This window comes from Pteropus medius, unplaced genomic scaffold (genome assembly GCF_902729225.1).
Source record: "Pteropus medius unplaced genomic scaffold, Ma_sr-lr_union100, whole genome shotgun sequence".
Taxonomy (NCBI): Eukaryota; Metazoa; Chordata; class Mammalia; order Chiroptera; family Pteropodidae; genus Pteropus; species Pteropus medius.
The window spans coordinates 1,192,125-1,214,765 of NW_024353909.1; the positions used below are offsets into that span (position 1 = coordinate 1,192,125).

At 38.0% G+C, this 22,641-nt stretch overlaps 1 protein-coding gene and 1 pseudogene across 1 annotated transcript in view; one reads left to right on the forward strand and one right to left on the reverse strand.

Moving 5' to 3' along the window:
* The window catches only part of SNTB2 (syntrophin beta 2), a 72,094-nt gene extending 59,884 nt beyond the window's left edge, over nucleotides 1–12,210 (forward strand). Inside the window, exons 5-7 of the mRNA XM_039851899.1 lie at nucleotides 3,693–3,889; nucleotides 10,171–10,355; nucleotides 12,068–12,210. Coding sequence (XP_039707833.1) covers nucleotides 3,693–3,889; nucleotides 10,171–10,355; nucleotides 12,068–12,157 — 472 coding nt within the window. The 3' untranslated portion in view covers nucleotides 12,158–12,210. The remainder of the gene's footprint in view (nucleotides 1–3,692; nucleotides 3,890–10,170; nucleotides 10,356–12,067) is intronic.
* Nucleotides 10,864–10,982, reverse strand: LOC120594017 (uncharacterized; annotated as a pseudogene).
* Nucleotides 12,211–22,641: the final 10,431 nt, after the last annotated feature.

A 22,641-nucleotide genomic window follows, 5' to 3' on the forward strand; every position in this document is an offset into this window, starting at 1 on the left:
TAACTATACATACATGGTTGTGGAAACAGATCCCTAGCACTTTCTCATCTTGCGAAACACGTTTTTCCCCTTCAGCCCAGTCCTTAGTAACCACTTCTGTTTCTCTGAATTTGACTAATTAGAGTCAGGCAGCGTTTGTCTTTTTGTGACTGGCTTATTTCACTTGGCATAATGTCCTCAACATTATGTGTTCATGCATGTTGTAGTATATGACAGGATTTCTTTCTTTTTAAGGCCGAATGTATTCGTGTGTGTGTGTGTGTGTGTGTGTGTGTGTGTGTGTGTGTACACACACCATATTTTCTTTAGCCATTCATCTGTCACTAGACATTTAGGTTGCTTTTACCTCTTGGCTAATGTGGATAGTGCTACAGTGCACGTGGGTGTGAAATAGCTCTTCGAGAGCCTGTTTTCAGTTCTTTTGGATATATACCAAAAAGTTGGTCTTTCGTCCATTTTTTTAACTGGATCTTTTTCTTATTGTTGAGTATTAAGAGTTCTTTGTATATTTTGGATGCCAGTTCTTTATCATATATGTGTTTTTCATATTTTTTTCCTACTACTCTATGGCTTGTCTTCTCATTCTCTTATCAGTGTCTTTCATGGATTGTACTTTTGGTGTTGTATTTTTTTAGATCACTTACATTTTCTCTTAAGATGTCTTCTAGATGTTATATACATTTGTGTTTTACATTTAAATCTAAGATCCATTTCGAATTAACTTTTGTGAAAAGTGTGAAGTCTTCCAGAACAGAAAGCACCAGGCCTAGATGAGTTCACTGGTGAAGTCTACCAAACATTTAAGGAAGAAATTTCTTACAATCCCTTTCAGAGGATAAAAGCAGAAGCAATACTTCCTAACTTATTCTGTCAGGCCAGCATTACCCTAATACCAAAACCAGACAGGCATTAAAAGAAAAGAAAACTACAGACCAATATCTTTCATGAACATAGCTGCAGAAATGTTCAACAAAATATGAGCAAATAAAATCCGAAAAAGTATAAAAAGAATTATACACCACAACCAAGTGGGATTTATTTTATGTATACAAGCCTTGTTCAACATTCAAAAATCAATTAATGTAATTCATCATACAAACAAGCTAAAGAAAAACAATCACATGATCATATTAAGAGATGCAGAAAAACATCTGACAAAATCCAACACCCATTCATGATAAAAATTCTCAGTAAAATAGGAATAGAGGAGAACTTTCTCAACTTGATAAAAACTATCTACAAAAAATCTATAGCTAACATCAGACTTAGTGGTGACAAACATGAAGCTTTCCCACTAAGATGAAGTACAAGGCAAGGGTGTCCCCTCTCGCCACTCCTTTTCAGCATCATACTGGAAGTCTTTGCTAATGCAATAAAGCAAGAAAAGGAAGTAAAAGTATACAGATTGAAAAGGAAGACATAAAACTTTCTTTGTTTGCAGATGACATGATCATCTATGTAGAAAATCCAAAAGAATCAACAAAAAAACTCCTGGAACTAATAAGCAATTATAGCAGCGTTTCAGGATACAAGGTTAATATACAAAAGTCAACTGCTTTCCTATATACTAACAATGAAGAGGTGGAATTTGAAATTAAAAACACAATCCCATCTACCTTAGCACCCCCTAAAATGAAATGCTTAGGTATAAATCTAACAAAATATGTTCAAGATATGTAGGAGGAAAACTATAAAACTCATGAATAAAATCAAAGAAGAACTATGTAAATGGAGAGGTATTTCATTTCCATGTTTATGGATAGGAAGATTTAAATATTGTCAAGGTGTCAGTTCTTCCCAAATTGATCTGTAGATTCAATGCAATCCCAATAAAAATTCTAGCAAGTTATTTTGTGGATATTGACAGACTGATTCTAAAGTTTTTATGGAGAGGAAATGACCCAGAATAGCCAACACGGTATGGAAGAAGAATGAAATTAGAAGACTAACACTACTCAACTTCAAGACTTGATATAAAACTACCCTAATCAAGACAGTGTAGTTTTGGCAAAATAATAGATAAATAGATCAATGAAACAGAATGAAGAGCTCAGAATTAGATCTTTATAAATATAGCCAACTGATCTTTGGCAAAGGAGCAAAGGCAATACAATGGAGCAAAAATAGCGTCTTCAACAAGTGGTAAAGGAACAATTAGACGTCCACATGCAAAAAAATGAAAATAAAAAAAGAATCTAAACACAGATCTTACACCCTTTACAAAATTAACTCAAAATGGATCATAGACCTAAATGTAAAATGCAAAACTATAAAACTCCTTGGAGATAATGTGGGAGAAAACCTGTATGACCTTGGGTATGGCAGTGGCCTTTTTAGATACAATACCAAAGGCATCCATGAAAGAAATAACTGATAAGCTGCACTTTATTAAAATTAAAGATTTCTCCGCTGTGAAAGACAATATGAAGAGAATCAGAAGACATACCACAGACTGGGAAAAATATTCACAAAAGACACATCTGATAAAAGACTGTTATCCATAATATACAAAGAACTCTTAAAGCTCAACAATAAAAAAAGAAATAACTCAATTAAAAAATGGGTCAAGGACCTGAACAGGCACTTTACCAAAGAAAATATAGAGATGGCAAATAAGAATATGGAAATACGCTCCACACCATATGTCATCAGAGAAATGCAAATTAAATCAACAGTGAGATACCACTACACACTTATTAGAATGGCCAATATCCAGAGGAATGACAACAGCAAATGCTGGTGAGGATGTGGAGCAACAGGAATTCTCATACATTGCTGGTGAGGATGCAAAATGGTATGGCTACTTTGGGAGACAGTTTGGCATTTTCCTACAAACATACTCTTACCATACAAGCCAGCAATTACACTCCAATGGAGCTGTAAACTTGTGTTCACACAAAAAGCTGCACAAAGTTTTTTATAGCAGCTTTATGCATCATTGTCAAAACATAGAAGCAACCAAGATGTCTTTCAGTAGGAGAACAGATAAATAAACTTCTGGTCCATCCAGACAATGAAATGTTATTCAAGCCATGAAAATACATGAAGGAACCTTAAATGCATATTACTAAGTGAATGAAACAAATCTGACAAGTCTACATACTGTATAACTTCAACGATATGACATCTTAGAAAAGGCAAAACATTGGCGACAAAAAGATGAGTGGTTGCTGGGGAGGGAGAGGATGAATAGGCAGGGATTTTTAGAACAGTGAAAATACTCTATGATATTATAATGATGGAAATGTCATCATACATTTATCCAATTGTATAGAATGTATAACACCAAGAGTAAACTCTAATCTGTGGACTTTGAATGATTATGATGTATCAATGTAGGTTCATCCTGGTCAAAAATGTACTATTCTGGTGAGTAATGTTGATATCGAGGGTGGCTATGCCTGTGTGTGGGTTTATCATTCATTTCCTAATTGACACTGAATCATTTTTTGGTATGCATAGCCTCTAGGGAGCATAAAAATGCCTTGGCCCACCAGCCGAGGGTTCAGGCCATCACTTTATTGGAAAACAGAATAGTATCTACTGAAAAGACTATAATCTTATTTTGAAATGTACTTTTCCAAACACTGCTGGTAGCTTTTATAATTTCTTTGTGTCAATAAACATCAATTGCCAACATTTTCCTCTGACTATGCGTTAATTACTTTTGATCTTTGCTCTGTTTGCACTAGGTTGGTTCATTCAGGCTCTGGATGTCGATCACCCTCACTTGGATCTGACCTTACATTTGCTACCAGGACAGGGTCTCGGCAGGGCATTGAGATGCATCTCTTCAGGGTTGAGACACATCGGGATCTGTCCACCTGGACCAGGATGCTCGTTCAGGGCTGCCACACTGCTGCTGAGCTGATCAAGGAAGTCTCTCTAGGTATAGATCCTGGCATTTCATTTCTATAGTATTAAGTGGAACTGTTATACATACTTTATTTTAAAATAAAAACCGTTATTATGTGTGCCAGGCTTAAAAATGTTTTGAACTATGACAGCTTAAAGCAATGATGATGGGAAGAAACCTGGTTTCTTTGTTTCAGTAGCAAAGTTTTCCTAAATTTCGTACATGTCTCTGACCACATTCATAAACCCTGTGTACAAGATGGCAGTTTTACTGTTCATCATTTTAATCTGTATTTAATAGTATAAGGACTCATTTACTAAGTACTAGATGCACTGACCCTCTAGTTAAGAAGATTTGGAATCTAGGATATGGACAGACACCCTTATAAGAATATCTGGCAAAGTTTATGGTTATAGCAAAATAAAGAATTAGGAATAGGAGTTTCTCTTCAAAAGTTTGAAAATGTGTGCCTAAAATACTAAAATCAGCATCTAAAGGAAATAAGCCTATTGGTCTCTTTTCATTCTTGAAGCGCCCTCTTGTGGTTAGTCTATATGAATTTGGAAGTATGGTTTCGTAAGTATATATTTGTATGTATTTGTATGTATTATGTACTATGTATATGTGCAGATATTTCCAGATTGCTTTTAATTTTAGCAAGAACAGAATAGTCAAAATGAAGATAAAATTATGTTTCTAATATGGTTTGAATTACTTTGAATATCTCATTTATAAGTTGGTTTACTTAATTTTGCTTCTTTTATCTATGATTTTATTATAAACCTAGTTTTAACAGAATTTATATAAAAAGAGAAAATGTTTTAAGAGCAGAATATCTTGTGGTTTATCTTCCTTTAAGTTGCTTTTTGAAAATGAGGGAGCTCTATGGCTTTAGAACTTAATGGGCACCAGGGACAGTTTTTATAATGTCAAAATGACACATTTCCTCATCTATTTAGGACCTGCTTGATATTTTCCTCCAACTACAATGATAATTCAAGCAATGACACCAATGACTAGTAAGAACCCACTATAGATTTGGACCAGAGCCACCACATCCACGTTGTCTTTCTCACTTGTCTGTCTCCTGCCTGTTTTCTCTCTTGAGTGGTTGGTCACCACATTAAGGGCTATGGACTTTGGTTTTTGTCTTTGCCACAGAATGTGCTTTCTGGGATAGGTGAGTCCTCAGGATGAATGTCTGTGATGCTCTGTGTTCCTGTCAGAAGCCCAAGGGTTCAGGGTGATACACTCCTCAGGCCCTTCACTGGCATCTGGGGCCATCCTATCTTCTTTGATGATCCAGAGAGATATGCTTCCCAAAACAAAGTATGCAACTTGGATTTTTAACTTTTTTTTAGTTTTGTGTTATTTCTTTGGTTTCTGGCAACTAAACTTCACATTGCAGAAAATCAGAATCTATCCAGTTGCTGGCTCACAGGTATTTAAATATAGATGGCTTGAGGAGAGGGAGAATAAGACCCAGTCGATAACTTCTATTTTTAAATAAACAAAAGAACATATTTTTAGAGAATTTTGAACAATTTTTTTCATTCACAGCTGTGCTAATATTTTCATTTCCACAATTCAGGTCAACTGATATGCTGTACCTATTAATCACTTACTCTGTATTTAGAGCTGTGCCAAATATGTTAAACTGGCTGAAGGTAAATTGCTTTGATGAGAGCCAGAGTTTCTTTAAAATTTGTTTGTGTATATGTGTGTGTGTACGCATGTGCGCATGCATACATAATCATGTGTGCACACACTTAGTCCGTTATGTCTTAATATGTGTATCCTTAGTGTGTACATCCACATATGTATACACATACATAAGAGAGTACATCCTTCAGTTACATGTTACCACCTTCTGTTAAATTGTTGGGAGATTCAGAAAGGTTCATTTAAAACTATAATTGTGGCACATTGTACCTTAAATTCAGATATCATGGCCTAAAGAAAGTCAAGAAGTTGACAAAAAGAAATCACTTAAACTGTTTATTTTTTCTTATGTGTTTTAGTTATAGTTTGTCCATTTAGAAAAATTTCAGTGACTACCTACAAGATTTGACTAATGAATGTAATACATGATTTTCATAAGGTTTAGTTTTAAGCCTTGATTAGATTATAGTTGTAGTAGAATTGATCTGTGATCCTTCTGGTACACCAGGACTTTTTCCTTCTAGCAAATACGGATTTCATGATGACTAAGCAGAGAATGCAGATAACTCCCTCAGGTACATACAATCATTTTCCATTTGTCATAGGAATTGAAAATATGAAAATATATTCTGTGTGTAGTTGAAGATACTTTACATTTCTCTAGCTTTGGTGGTACGAAGACTAAGAAGTAGTAGATATAGGTAGGAGCTGCATTAATAAATATGCAGAAAATCTACAAGAGAAGAAGAAACATGGGCATTTAGAGGTAATTTATATTGTTAGCACATGTGAGGAAAGAGTTTGCTGTAACCGTGTTGTTCTCAATTTCAGAGAAATTCTCTTGAATCCCTTTTTATTCATCTACTCAGCAAATATTGATTGAATGTATTCTTTGTGCTTTAACTGACTATACTAAAGCAAATAAAGTAGGCGTAACCCCTGTCTTTGAAGTAGGAAGGACAGAAATAGAAAGAATAGTAGGTACATATCAGGGTCTTACAAGTCATAAATGAAATAGCTGTTATCTGATCGTAACAGGCAGCCCTCTAAGGCAAGTTTTATTACCTCCATTTTCAAGCTGAAAGAACTGAGGTTAGCTGGGACTTGAGCTGGCTCTGACTCCAAAATCAGTGTCTCAGGCCCCTGGATTCCCTTCTCTAAATGACCCATTCTAATGGTCAGATTAAACTTCTGGAGGACACACACATTATTAGTTTCTCTTAATTCATTAAATTGACAAATATTTATTGAGTGTTTTATTATTTACAAAACTCCATGCTTTGTAATAAGGCAAGTTAAAATAAATAAGGCCTACTTTGTGCCTTTGACAAAAAAGCTTTAAGAAAGGAACAGAGTGTCATGTTCTTTGTAACCGAAAGTGTATTTAGCCTATTGATTATACTTGATGGACGGGCTTTTCCTATGTGCAGTAACAGAATATTGCCCCAGTCTTTCTCTGAGAGAGTCTTGGGCAGTCAGGCCAGGTGGAACCTGCAAAGCCCACTTCCTCTGGGTTGTTTTGGAAGGCCCAGAGGAACCCACAACACCATCCTGTAGCTGCTAAAGGGTTTTGCTGGAAACATTGGATCCCCACCTGCCGCCCCCCGCCAGAGCCCTCCTACCAGGTAATCAGCCCCAGAGCAGCAGAAACAGGATTCGCAACATAGAATTTCTTTGACATTTGAGTCCTTGTCCTTCACTCTGCACTGGCAACCACGAACAGTTTCTCATTGAAAAAGACACAAAATACAAAACATAGGTTGCTCTTACCAGTACTCATCTTGGCGTTAACATGAATGGATTTATTATTAGTTAATGAGCCTTTTTTCTCTTAGCTTTAATTTTTCTTTTTTTTTTTATTATTATGGGACTGCATAGAAAGTTATCTTTACTGTATGCCATTACACTCAACAATATCCTTGTGCTTGGAAAAAGCCAATGTCCCTTCCACTTAGCAGATTGTTAAGTAGTATCCAGAGCAGAAGGAAACCAGGGTAGGTGGGAACAATAAGTGTCAGGAAAGCAAAAGGAAGAGTATTTCAAGTAAAGGAGTGGCCAGCAGGGTTAAATGTATGGATTGGGATGATTTAGGTTGAAATTAACAAAAAATGCCCTCTAAAACTAAAACTAAACACTAAAGAAATACATTCTCTTACATAAAAGAAAGAGATCAAGAGTAAAAGGGGTGTGAGGTGGTGTTTTCTCTTCCCAGTCGCAGTTCTTTTCAATCTGAGCCAGTTTGGTTCATATGCACACCCTGGACCCCTGCCAGTCACCAGGGAAAAGCCAGGCTGACCGGCCCAGAAGCTATCTACCCTTGCAGCTGAGGTCACTCCTCCCTGAAACACGTTAGGAGAAAGGAGAAACCTGAGTAAAATTGGAGTTTGGCTGTAAAGGAAGAATGGAGAAATAGAAGCTGGGTGGACAGCCAGCAATGAGCACTGCAAGTATCAAGTAATGTGAGGGAGGAAGAAGAGGGTCGGATTTAGCATCCTGGAGATAATTGAGACGCTTGGTGTGATGGCAGATTGCAGACTACTGAGGATTGAATGAGGTGAAACATGGATAAACTGAGTATAGACATCTCTTTCAAGAAGTTTTGCTGTGAAGGAGAGGAAGGTGAAGAGTTGAGTAGTGGCATTTCTTTTAATAATGAGAGAGACTCGAAAATTTTAAAAAGTTAATGGGCGGGCTCTGGTTTAGAGGGAGATGTTGAAAATGGCAAGATGAAGAAAGAACCATCAGTCTTGTCCAGTGTCTGAGAAGGTAGGAGTGGATGGGATCCAAAGCAGAGTTGGAGAGATTGGCCTTAGCCTGGAAAAGGGACAGATGGGATGGGGAGAGGATGGCTGGAGCTGTATGTTCACACATCTAAGCTGGTGAAGTGGGCGCCTTAACTTTTTATCTACTATTTAGGGAGAAATCGTTTAAGACTATTAGGGACAAAATTTTTATGGCCAGTTTATAATCTCATTCAAACTTATCTGGTATTAATTAAAAGTTTTAAACTAAAACAAACTCAATTTTAAACCTAGACACATCATTATGACCTTTACTCCTTTTCAGGGTTGAGGTAATCATAAACAATATTCTGTATTTTTAAGTCACACACCAGACACTGACACTTGCTTTCCTTTCCTTCCTTCCTGAGGGGAAGCAATACTAAACAGAACATTTAAGAAATCTTTTACATAACAAGCTTGTTGAAGGGTTAATGGCTTGCCTTTGCTAGCTGTGATTGTGGGATATCGCCCCACTGGTGACATACTTGCAGGCACCTTCTCCATGTAATGCTGCAGGGACTTTGGCGGATCCTTGTTCTTGGAGCTTCTCTTTTCTAGACTAGACCTGATCCCTCTCTTCTCATCAAACCTTAACACCACCCTTCACTATAGCTTCAAGGACGTTAACGGAATAAAATCCTCTTGAAAACTGTACCCTGGTTTCCTTGATTGGGATCTCTCTGTTCTTTCTCCAAACCCCTCAGCCACTCACTTAGAGAGTATTGCATTGGATCACATCTACGGGTAGTTAATTTTATCCTTGTTTTCTCCCAAGGTTCCTTTTCTGAGGGTAACTAATATTTCAAAGTCCATTGTCCAAAACTCTTCTTTGCATAGTGCTGAGAAGGGACACTGCTGATATTTATCTGTTTTTCTTTTTCCTTGTCTCCTAAACATACCAGCTGCTTTGACTGATTGAATGTTTTTGCATGTCCAGTGAAAGAATTGGTCTGAGTATGAGGACTTGCTTTTTGGGAGCCATTTTTTCTGTTTAAAGTGACCAGGCTTGACTCTGATCTTTTAGGTGATTTTAAGTTCACCTCTCAGAGGGCTGTATTAGTTCCCAGGTCTCGGAGGGCCTGTCACTTATAACCCCTGTACTAAAAACAGAACTGTGCTCAAATGTCAGTGAAACAGGGATGTCAGCAGTGATAGAGGACATTGGCTGTCTTGATCAAAGTTTTTTTTGTCCTATCAATTCAGATGTATCCTTTGAATTTTATCTTGATAGGACTGACAGTATGATTTTGCTAACTATAACTTTTATCTTTGATAAACACTATCTTTATCCTCTTCCCAAATACCATCCCCTGAAAGGCATCTCTGCCTTCTCCTTTGGTCATTCTTTTTTCTTGCCCACTTGAAACCTTCTCCCTATTCCTCACTGCCCATCCAGTTTGATTGATTCTTTAGAGCCTATCTGAAATCCCATCTCTTCCAGGAGATCTTTCTTGACTTTGGCCATATTTAGTTTGGTGTTTAGTTATATTCTATACATTCTATCTTAACACAGTTAGGGATTTCATGTTTATGCCTATTCATTTATGAGGTCCTTGAGAGCAGAGACTGTGCCTCTTACCTCTCCAGTATCACACACAGGCTACTGCCAGCACAAGTGTTCAGTTGATACTCACTGAATTGAATTGAATCAGATCAGATGTCAGGAAGAGTTATGGTAATTTCTTCCTTATCTCAATCAAGATGTTGACTTGAGTGACCAGAACAAAACTCACTTTAGGAGGTTCCAAATAGGTTAGGTCTCACACATCCTCAAGAAAAGATTGTTTCCTTTTTTGAAGTCAGAAGAATCCCCTTCCACTTAATAACTGAAGTAGGAACTTTATTAATGTTTTTGCTTGTCTTCAACAGGCTGCACGTTAAATGGCCAAGAGGTAAGACTCACTATCCACTATGAAAATGGGTTCACTATCTCCAGGGAAAATGGAGGTCCCAGCAGCATATTATACCGCTACCCCTTTGAAAGGCTGAAAATGTCTGCGGATGATGGCATCAGAAATCTGTATCTGGATTTTGGTGGTCCTGAGGGAGAACTGGTAAGAGAGTTTCTGAGAAACATGTTTATTCTAATAGGTATTCTCTTTCTTTCTTTCTTATCACTTCTTACGTCTTGTATGGAAAATTATGGACTGATATTCCATTTTTGGCAAGTAACTGTTCTTCAGGTTTCAAGGTGCATTGGGTTTTTTTTCCCTTTTCCTCACATTAGATTATTCCTTTTTTAAAAAGTTTCATTTGAATCTTAGAAAAAATAGAAAGCCCTTTTAAGAAATAGGCTTTTATAAAAAATAAGATATTAAATACTAAATAAATTCCATCCCTTGCTATTATCAGCGGTTTGTTGGGATAAGAATTAAAAGTAATAGACTTGGTTGCTACAGAAATTCTACTGATCAGAAAAAAGATGCAGCAATATGTCCAGATAGCTATCATTTTTTTTTTCTTTTTTCTTTTTTTCTTTTTTTAGGTGAGGCAACCCTTGGTTGACCTTACAGATTGCAAGGACCTTGCCAGCTTACAATCCTTTATTTTTTAATATTTTTACACCTACAGCACCTAGTCTCCCTAGGTGGTCTCCTATCCAAGTACTAACCAGGCCCAACCCTGCTTAGCTTCCGAGATCAGACGGGATTGGGCTTGTTCAGGGTGGCAGGGCTGTAGACAAGCTATCATCTTTTTTGACCTCCTTGTCTCTTAAAGGAACTATCAACAGGAATTCATGATTCCTCTTACAGAACTAGAGATTTGGAGAGTATACTTCAGAAATCATAAATTATAATCATAAAGGAGTAAAACAATGCCTTTGTCTCTTATCAGTATTGAGCCAGTAGTTCAAGTCTTACTATACGTGAAATCTTATGTCTGTTGACACAGTCACAAGAGGAATAAATTTGGAAAACAGAATCTTGAAAATTTAGAACTGAAAGAGATCTTAGAGATAATGTAGTTCAACCTTCAAATGAGAAAACTGTGGCTAAAAATCTTATTTTAAATGATGTACCTTTAGGAGACTATGGAGAGGCCATGGACCAGGGCTTTCAAAAGCCTGACGCATTAGAGTTAAATGCTTATGTCTGTTAAATTAACTTCTATTAATAGCAGTTGCCATTTAGCAAGTAAGGTGTTAGAGTATTATTGGCTATTTATATATTTTTAATCCATGCTTTGTATTTAATATGTATAAAGTTTAGGGATTTATTCAGTGCTCTATAATTTATATTTTTCATAAAGTTGTATCTGGTGCCAGCTGTCCAGATTAGAGGCCTGTGCTTAGGAAGGCATAACTAGCCCTCCTAAGTAGCCTCAATAGTTGTTATTCCCACCACAAACCTATAAGGGGTGTCAAAAATCATACCCACACATGGTCACTCTTCAGCTGAGTTTACTGTGGTTCCCATCAGAAATATAATTACAACTAATGGTCTCCATATAGGATATTCCTTTTGTTTACATCCTCTACTTTCTCGTACTTCCTACCAGGCATGGTAGAACCCAGTATAGCACTAGTTGTATCCTAATTGTGAATGTGAAACTTCACACTAGTGTTTAATTATGACATGGAATAACTTAACTTCAGAGTTCTTTCATTTGTGGCTTTAAGTTCCCAAGAGTTTCTAAGCTCTGTCACATTCTTTATCCAAGTTCTTTTTAAGAAATAGAACATCACGTCTAAACCTTTTTATTTTGCATGTTTGTTTATTAAAGCATCTGTATATGGCAGTGATATTTAATGTGCTTTCTCTTACAGACCATGGACCTGCACTCTTGTCCGAAGCCGATTGTTTTGTGTTGCACACGTTCTTGTCGGCCAAAGTCACTCGCACTGCTGCTTGTATGAGCGGCAAAACAAATCAGAAAAGAGCCTCGATGTACAAGAAGTATTTCCACCTCTTCAAAAGCTCTTTGCTCTCTCCTCCAGCACAGTGCCTTGACAAGGACCTGCAAATCACTGCTGAACCATAACCATGTTTAAAGAGCCTGCCTTTCACAAGCTACCTTGGCTAGAAATTCTAGGACTCTAATAAGCTCCAAAATGAAGCTGTTGATTTATTGTCTAGTTTCCCAATGTGATTTCTAAGTAATTCAGCTTATTTCCTTTGTTAAGAAGGGTGGCTCATTGTTTTTCTTTTTGGACATAGTCAAATATCCAAGTTGTTTTCTTTTTCTTCTTCCTATAGGATTTATTTCAGACTTAGCCTTCGTTCCTCGCTTAGAATGACTATCTCTTCCCAGGTGCTAGTTTGCAGCAGCCCGTGCTTCTTGGTCATTCCTGAGAAGTTGTACATTTCGTTGGTGTTTACCGTCTGTCTTCACTTGCTCCTTCCATCCTAGGAAATCCTTGAGGTGCATCACCAAAGCGTTCTCCCATCTGCCCCAGCTCTCGCTGCATCCCACCCTGGCCATCACTTCCCGCAGCATCACAAGCTTTGCACTCCTAAGTGATAACATTAGGTCTTAGAACTTGCAAAATTTGATTTGCCTTGCCTTCTACTCCCCTTCTAGTGGTGACCAAGTTGAAAAGCAAATTGGAAACCACTGCTTTGACAGAAAAGTTTTGCTTATTTTAGGGTTTTCTGATTTTATCTTTGGTAGGAGCCAGGGGATAAGATTTATTTTAAAAGAAAATCCTCATTTTAGCCTAAGCCATTGTTTATTGCTTACCAAATGTGCCTTTGGTTAGGGTTAGTGGAGCTTTATTAGTCACTCTTTGAATAACTGGATATCACTGCCGTTCCAAGGAGATCATTCTATCCTAGATCCCACTAGGATAGTCTTTGAGGCGGGTTTCCTTAGTGGTATCTTTTCTAGTGGGCAGATATCTTTGAGGAAGATCAATTCTGGAGAGCAAGCGTATTTAAAGAGTAGAATTTGTGGGTGAAGACAGCTTTGCAGCACAAACAACATGTCAAGCTGCTTTGGGCTCTGTGCACCCATGTAGGATCCTGGCTCTGGCCCTTTATGGCAGCAGAGTGGCATGAACAAGCAGGTGCTAGTTCAAGACTCAGCCTTGGCTTAGCAATGCATCTTATAGTGGGCAGGGTGACAAGACCATGGAACGGCTTCCTGGGTTTTGCCAAGCATTGCCAGATGTCATTAAGACATAGTAACAGTAAGTTTGCTGATTTTGTGGTACTGAAGAACACATTCAGCTTGTTATTTCTAATCATGAAGGAGATATATACCTGAAAACATTTAAAATAGTATAATAGCTATATAAAATGTCAAGATTAGCAGAGTCCCAGGAACTGAAAGAAAAGGTAATGACTTGGATGTTTTCTATGCTCTCTGAAGAAAGGTCTAGGAATAGTTCTCACTTCCTAGATTTATCAGGAATGCCATAAAAGGATGTAAACACTACAGAATGTGGAGGAGGGCAGCGCTCCAAACAGGAAAAGAAAACACAACAGTATGTGCAAAACATGAGGTGTCTTGTTTGAGTGCAAACTCACCATATAGGTGGAACGTGTGAAAGAGATTCGTGAGCAGAGTTCTAGTTAGACATTGTAACCCCATCGCCTTCACACTGTCCATAAGTCAGCCCTTGCCCGTGTGTGGTGACATTAACCATATACAGAAGTTGGTGAGAGATGTCTGTTCTCCTCGAGTTCCAGTCCCAGAAATGAACTGTCTGATTCACTTAAATAACTTTTCAAGCCAGGGAAGAAAAAATATCTTGAAATGATTTCTGGAAGAAGAGTTTCAATACATAATACCCTCAGACAGGGGAGTTTAGACACTCTTTGCAGTGAGAATGTTGTTAATCTGAGAAGTCGAAAACGATGTCACAGACATTTGCAGCAGCTATTTGGTTGAGGTTTTCTGTGTTAGTGTGGAAGGCTAAAAAGATTTTCAGGGGGAACTTCTGAGCTATGCTGCTCATTAGTTACATGAAAAAGATCTGTAAAAAGGGTGTGATTAAAAATGTAGGCAGGAGAAGTAAGACACGTGTGCATTTCAGGTCATTTTGCTCAAGCTTAAACTGTCATGTGTAAGACCAAGGTCCATAGGGTTTTCGATATCTTTTGAGTCTTGATGTAAAAGGAAATTGTATGAGTGGTTTCCTTTGACCATTAGCACCCACGCGAGCAAGGGCCCTTAAGCTGCTTGTTTAACGTACTTCAACAGCTTTCCAATCGTGGGTGACCAGGTTGTTCTTCAATTAAGTGTGTTTGTGGGATTTTCAAACCACAAATGAAGTACTTTTTATGAATGAGACAGCCGTGAAAAATATGTACGTATTTTCAGTCCCTGGTTGAGAATCCATGCATGAGGAGGGCTGACTGTATACGTTACTCCACAGCCATTTTATATAAGGGACTTGACCATCTGTGGATTTCGGTATCCGTGGGGGGTCCTGAAACCAATCCCCCATGGTCACCAAGGGATGACTGTCATTAGGTTTTGCGGGGAGTCAAAAGTTAAAATGGATTTTCGACTGCACAGGGAGTCAACACCCCTAGTCCCTGTGTTATTCAGGGGTCAACTTGTATTTTGTATTTAGATGCCAAAATTTGGCAAATTATTTTCAAATGATAACTAAAAATGGGCATTTTTGATATTTCACATCTTTTATAGAACAGCTAACTTTTCATTTTCATTTCATATTAGGAAAATCGTTGAGAATGTTGTGGGCTTCCATGGGTAGAATGTGTAAAGGACTTGAAGAGTAGTGTCCCCCTCATTTCGATGGACCACTTCCTGTGTTCCCAAGACCTGGGGCTTAGAAATCTTCTCCATATTCCACACAGATGCCTATAAAATAAAAGGTTCAGTTGCTATTTTTCTGGAAAAGGTAAGTCCTTTCCTGAAGTCATCAAATGAACCTTACCTGGAAATTAGTATCTAATATTTTATATGAAGAAATACTTTATGTTTATACAGTATTTATTAGATAGTTGTAACTGTAAACTCACCTACCTAGTAGATAGAGTTTCAGGTTAAATATTGGGACATGTACAGGAAATCAAAACTATTACTTTAAATGTCATTCACCTATTTTAAAGCCATGTTTTAGCACTTTTTAGGCCAGGTAAAGTCTGATAGTGCCTGTTTTTATCATCTGTAGTCTTACAAAGTTTATTATTAAAAATTATTGCATGGCAGAAGAGATTGAATTATTTATTTCTTATATTTTTCTAAGTGGAAAAATCTCTAACCAACAAATGATTAAAGTTTTAACTGATTGTTTTAATTTATCCTCCTAAGCAGAATGGTAACAAAACTTTTTTTCAGCTGATTAAGTCACTTAGCTAATAAACCAAAATTTATTCTTTAAAAAAAATTAAGCTGTGTGGAATCTGGACAAGAATATGTTTCTCCCAGATAAACAGGTTTCACTGTAAACGGTTTCAATGGACAAAAATGTGACCACTTTTGAAAAAAAGATTATAATGGATATTTTTTTAATTTTGTGAGAACCTCCAGGTCTTTTTTTTTTTTTAATTTATATGCATGTGGATATATTTGTATGTTTTCAAAATCATGGAAGAATCTCCATATTTTTTAATGCAAATTATCTTGTAAGCTGCTATGCAAATTCTATTAAAAGCCCTACCTTCTTAAAGAGTTAACATTTTTAAAGCTTTCAGGGAAGACCTGTAGACTTAAGCACTTTCTCTGCTTTTTTGTATCTTATCTTGGACACTTACGCTGAATTATGTTATTATTTTCACTGGTTATAAGCTATTGATTGTACATAATATTTAAACCATCCAAATATCCAGCATACATTTCCATGTCGTTACCATCCACTATTGACGCCATGAATGAAATGGCTGGTTAGAAAGCCAAAGGTCGTGTTTTTTCAATCCCGAATGAAGAAGTAAAATGCCAGATCTCTTTTGTCTCAACAACATAATTTTTCTGGTCTGATTTGAATATCTTGTAAGAAAAGAGACTTATTTAAATTTGGGGTGCTGCTTAAACTTTAAGTTGAATTTGACTGTAGTTATAGTCATTCTGTTTGTATATCTTTATCAGGTATATTATATGGCAGGTGTATTATATTCTACCTGAAGTCTGGAAATTTCTGTCAGTTAAATTTGAATTGTTATAGTGGCTCCTATAGATGAAAACAGAGGAATCTGCCATCTGCTACCATTCTTTCTCTGTGTCCCTGTTTTAATTGCTTGGAAATCTAGAACTATTTTGACTTTCTACATACTGTCTTTAAAAACTGACAGCAGCAGTTTTCTCCATCCTTCCCCCCCTTTTTAAGCTATATATTTAAGTATATAGATACTTGATAAATATGTGATGATACAGTTCCAAAATAATTATGCTTTATATCAGGATTATGTTTTCTTGAGCAATATAGCTATTCCTATGGTGTAACAATATGAAGTGAAATTTATACTTGTAATAGACTGCTTAAGTGGCCGATGTGAAACCCTTTTTCTAAAAAACGAAAAACATCTGGCAGATAAGTGAGATAAGTGATAAAGTTCATCTTATTAAAGGATCGAATTTCAAGTTAAAGTAAGGTACAATAAATAGGCACACAGAGCACATCAGTTGTCTCTTTTTGTCACTAGCTAAACTGCCAACTGTTAGAATGATTGTTATATATTAACTTGGAAAAAATATTTTAACAAGATTTCTTCTGTTGTTTCAAAAACTGATAAACTTGAACTTAATCTCTTGCCACTTCTTATTCTTCCTTTCTACTTCAGGTGACTGAACCAAAGCATATTCTGGTTTTTAAAGTGAACCTACATTTGATGTAATGCATAAATATGCAATTTGCAAATGATTGCTTGCTCTCCAATGAACATTTAGTTATATTCAACAAAAATCTACCATATGAACTGTAATCCTTTAATTGCCCCAAAATAGATTGGTCGAACCTAAAAAGCTATCACAGAGAAACAATACTTTGTTATATTGTGAAATTGGGTATTCTGATAGATTCTTACTTCTGAGTGCTCTAAGTACCTTATTCAGTTTTATAGTTATCTTGACCTCCATGCCACTGACACAGTTTTTGAGTCCCTCTTTATCCCAGTCACATATACACCCTGGAACCAGATCGTTCTCTCACCTCTTCCAAAGTTTTGGAAGACTCTTGTGATTAGACAAAAGGTTCTTTGGACACTTAGAGAAAATTTGAAGTTGCAGGCCTAATTAATGGTATATTAACTCTTATCGTCCTTCATCTAATAAGCATTTATTAACATACAGTTCTCCACAGATACTCTGAAAGGTCCAAAAGAAAGTTCTTGCCTCAAGTAGCACAAAGCCCATTACTTCTCAGTACACCATGCCATCTGTCAATCAGAGGCTAAGTCACTGACCACTTCATATTTTTACCAAAGTACATCTGAAGTTCTGCTCATCTGGCAAACTGGAAAATGTTTAAAAGGATGCTCGACCTTTGGTCCGTGCCAGCATGAAAGAACTCCAAGCACATTTAAGTAGGTTGATCTTTTCATCATGTATAATTTTTTAAACCCAAAATTAAGATTTTAGTTTGGGAAGGAGAACAGTGTAGAATATCCTTAGTAAGATAAATCACAACGATAGTTAAGCTGTATTGCCCAAAGTGGATCAATGGGAAAGTCTTTTTAAAGAAATGCTTCTCTTAACTGTAAACAGCAAAGCTAAATGTATATTTCATCTACACCTCTCCTTGATTTCTGAATTGTGCTGACTCATTCATTTTCACACTTATACCCTTTAAACATCTCATTTGATGAAAGTCCTTACACATGGTAGGTGGGATGTTTCTTCATAATGAGAGATGAAAATGAAGATGTTTAAAACTCAGCAAAATTCCACTTATTCCAGAACACTCTGGCATTCAAACTCAGTAAAAAGAGCACCTGAAGAAAATCAGAAGTCGATTCAATTTTCCCATAGTTTTCATACAGTAACAGTCCTTTTCTATCCACTTTGTCTTCCACTTATCACTAGGGTCAGCCTTTCAGGTAACAGCCTTCATCAAGCCCAGAAAGTACCTAAGCTATGTGATTGGAACGGCATAGGGAACATAGTCTCCTAGGCTCCTTCCCCTTTGTTTTCAAGTGTCCTGGACTTGTGCACACAAATTAGGTCATGCCCCCAGTGTCTTGGTCTTTAAACCTACCCTTTGACAATCAGGTGCTAATGATTATATATTGGAACCAGCACATAAGTATCATGTAAGTGTCTGTTCCTCCTAGGTTGGAAAAAGTGCTCTCCTTTTATCTCAGTCCTTTTCACGTGGGTGTCCGAACACACGTTTTCAACTCTGTTTAGTAAATTAATAGAATTTAGGGGCGAGGAAATTCTTAAAAGTAAGTTTTGGGTTTGGCACGATCATCAGTCTTAATGATACTCTTCACAATTTACAGCAAATCCGCCCTTATAAGAACCAGTTTCAGTTCTTTTTCCCTCCAGTATAAGACTCCAGTGTTCTGTTTACAATCCGTTGGATTGGTTCAGCGTGATAAGACCTCGATGTCCAAAGAATTGTTTTCCTTTAGGTATCAGGCCCAAGGTCTTTTAGAAGATAATGTGGCAAACCACTACCTATGAAGGCCTATTTTGGCTAATCTGTGCAAACTCTGATTATACTTACTTGTTTGTAAATCTGTCCCACACAACTTCCACTTTTGTTAAGTATTAAGACTTAGAAAGCTAGAATAATACTTCTACAAAGAATTAAAAGTACGTGATATTCTGTTTTTTCCTTTTTTAGAACCCTGTATTTAAACAAGACTTCTTTAAGTATTGTTTAAAATTTAAGTTTCAAATCTTCTGGCATCACCAGACTACCAGATCGAAACCCATGGCATAAAACAGGGCAGTATTCGTGTTCCTTTTTTTTAAAAAAAAAAGCTTTATGTATGTGTACTCTATAAATACAAATGCATAGACAACACTTTCCCTTGAGTTGCACATCAACACATAGCATTGTATATTACAATGAAAATTTGTAACTTAAGGGTATTATATATATAAGTACATACAAACCTTTGTAACCTTTATACTGTAAATAAAATATTGCTTTTAGACTTGTATTTTTTTCATTTTTTTATGTTAAAATAGTTTCAAACCTACAGGAAAGTTTTAAGAACAGTACAAAGATCTACATCCCCTTTACCCAAATTTCCCAATTGTTAACATTTTACCACATTTGTTCCATTACCCTCTCTTGTCTTTTTCTTACATGATGCTCTATCAGCCTTAAATTCTCTAGTGTGTACTGCCTAAATACAAGGACCCTCTCCTGCATTGTCACCACACAGCCCTCCCAGTTAGGACACCAACACTGGTACAACACGACTACCCCAGCCACAGACCGCATTCAAGTGGTACTAATGTTTGTACCATCGTCCTAATGTTTCATTTTCCTTTCTGACACAGGATCCTAGGATCTTATCCCGTACCACATGTTGCAGCGAGTTTGGCATGCCATTTAAAGCAGATTTAGGGCAACTCCGAACTTAAAAATCCAGTTTTGGTTCTAGTCCCATCAGTGACTTTCTGTGTGACGGGCGCTTAATCTTTGGATCAATCTGACTTTATCATACTTTGAGTCACACTGAGGAGTGAGAAGGGAGATGGTTTCTCAGGAACTGTAGGAATCAGTGCTCCATATATTGGTGTGTCAGTCCCTCCCCTTGTGTGATATCTCAGCGAAATTTTGCCCTGGCCCTACCTCTCCAAAATGTTACCTGAACCTAGTTTTTATTCCTCCTCCACACTGCTCACGGCCCCCATCTGAGGGGTTCTTTAACAAATTGTTAGGAACCAACTCCTCAGCACGGGCTCTAGAATACAGAGTTTGTATAGTCTGATTTTACTAGCTTGTATTAACTAAATGGAATTGAATCACTGGTCCAAGCTGGGGTTTATAACATTCTCAGTATCAGGATTAATCTAGAAAAGTGCTGTGCAAGAAAGAGCAAATGGAATTGTGCATTTGTAAGTCAATGACTTCCTGCTAAAGTGTGGGAGCCCTAAAGTGTGGGAGCTGAGAATCTGATTTCTGCTCTAGTGAAAAAGATGGAACATGAAGTTACTGATTAGAATCATCAAGCCTAAACATACCCCATGTGCCAGCCCACAAATAACTTAAATTTAGTATCTTTATTCCCTCTTTCCTTCCTCCACTTACTCCCCCATCCCCAGCAATGGCAACACCACTGCAGAACTGAGGGGTTCTCAGAGTCTATTTCCAAGCTGTCATTCAAGGAGAAAGTCAACAATGGATAACCAGGTGAGATGGGGACGAGATCCCATTTCCTGCCATCAGAAGCAGCTCAGGACAGCTTCCTGTAGGAAGGAGAGTGTCCTCTTGGAAGCTCTCTCTCATAAGCAGGATCAGTGTCTGAATGGCAGGCTCATGAAAGACAGAAGCTAAGCAAGAGATCCAAGAAAGCTGAGTAGGCAGAACAAAGAGAAGATGAACACAGCCAGTGGATCGCAAACCTAGCCTTTGCTATGAGCTGAATGTGTAACTATTTGGAGATAGGGGCTTTGAAGAAGTGATTCAGTAGACCCTGTGATGACACAGCAAAAGCATGGAGAAAAATCCAAGGCAAATTGGTGCCTCTATACAATAGAGGTTGCCAACCTTCACCAGGTTTGCCCTTAACATTGCTCACTTTTAGTTCACTTGAAATGATTTCAAACCATCTTTACTCTCCTCAAACCCAGGCCTCCCACCTTCTCTCTCTTAGCAGCTTCTCTTCCAACTAATTTACTGAGAAAATAGAAGCCACCCAAAGGTAATCTCCCAATTTCTTGCTACCTTCCAACTGACGTAGATAGCTATCTTCTCTCCTATTATAATGTCTAAAGCCAGCCTTCCTACCTAGGAGTTGATCCCATTCGCATTGACAAACCTTTACTAGATCCTTCCTATGAGTTTTTCAAGCACTTCTTCTCACATTAACAACTATCAAAAACTCCTTCCTGGGCCCCACTATTCCTGCAGCTGTTTCTCTAGGCCTCCCTTACTTTTCTCCAAGCTTCTCGAAAGAGTCATGCCTTCTCGTGGACTGCATTTCCTCATGACCCATTCACTCCCAGCCCACTGCAGTAGGACTTCTGCCTCCATCATTGATTGAAACATCTCTGGCTGAGGCTGCCAGTGTCTTACATATCACTATCTGCTTTCTCAGCTGTATTAGGTACTGTGCTCCCCTCTCCTTATCCACAGTCCTCCCGCGCCCCTCCCCTGACTGCCAAGACACTCTTCTGGTTGTCCTACTTCTCTAGCTGTTTTTCTGAGCTTTTGCGGGCTCATCCTCTGGTCGGCTAACCTCCAAGCTCTGTCTTAAGCTCTCCCCTCACTTCACCCTACACTCTACTCTTCCCTGGGAGACCGTATTCGTATAGCTTCCATTCCCACCTGTACCAGATGTCTTGCAGATGTGTACCTCTAGCTCTCATCATTCTTCGGACTTCGAGATGCATACATCTAACACTTGACATCTCAAAGGTACTTCAAACTCATGAATTTCCTCACCCTTCCACCCACCCCAAACCTGGACTTTGTCCAGTATTTCCCATCTCAGTAGCAATGGCCCAGGTGCTGAAGCCAGCAACCCAGGAGTCATCTCTGTCCCTCCCTGCCCCTCATCATATCCCATATCTAATCTATTTCCAAGTGCTTTTGATTTGTCTTCCAAAACCTTCCCATTCTGTGTATGTCTCACCAGGGCCCTCCCCCTAGTCCAAGCTTCCCTCACTCTTCTGGGCTACAGTAGTAACTTCATATTTACAATAGCCACTCCATCCCTGCAATCCGTTCCACATCCTAGCGCTAGACAAAAACGAACAAACAAACAAGTTTCCCATTGGTTTTAGGATGAAACCCAAAATTCTGACCATAGCTAAATGTCCTGGCCCCTACTCCACTCCCAACATCAATTCACATCAGTTTACAAAGTAAGACTTTGACTTACTTTCTGCTCTCCAGCTATCTGAGCCATCTTCCAGTTTCTTCAGTTCCACCAGTGGCCTCCTTAGGGCCTTAAGGCCTTTGCACAAGCTGTTTCATCAATCCGCAATGCTCTTTCTCACCCCCCTTATCCCTCAAACCTCCATTTAAATGGGAGCCTTTCCTCATCCCCTGTCTTGGGCAGGTTGCATGTTACAAAAACCAGAAAAGGTAGATGCTAATTATTAGTATACCTTATTAAACATCAGGAATCCAAAGCTCTGGGATCCTAGGTTTACTTGCCAGTAAAACTGCCCCATAGACACTTTTATTCCAAGTTGGGTCTAGGACTTGAGGATTCTACCCCGCCTTGCTTCTGGCCCCGCCCCCGTCCCACCCCGACACGCCCCCTGTCCTGGCCACCCCGCGGCCGCGGAGAGCAGTGCCTGCAG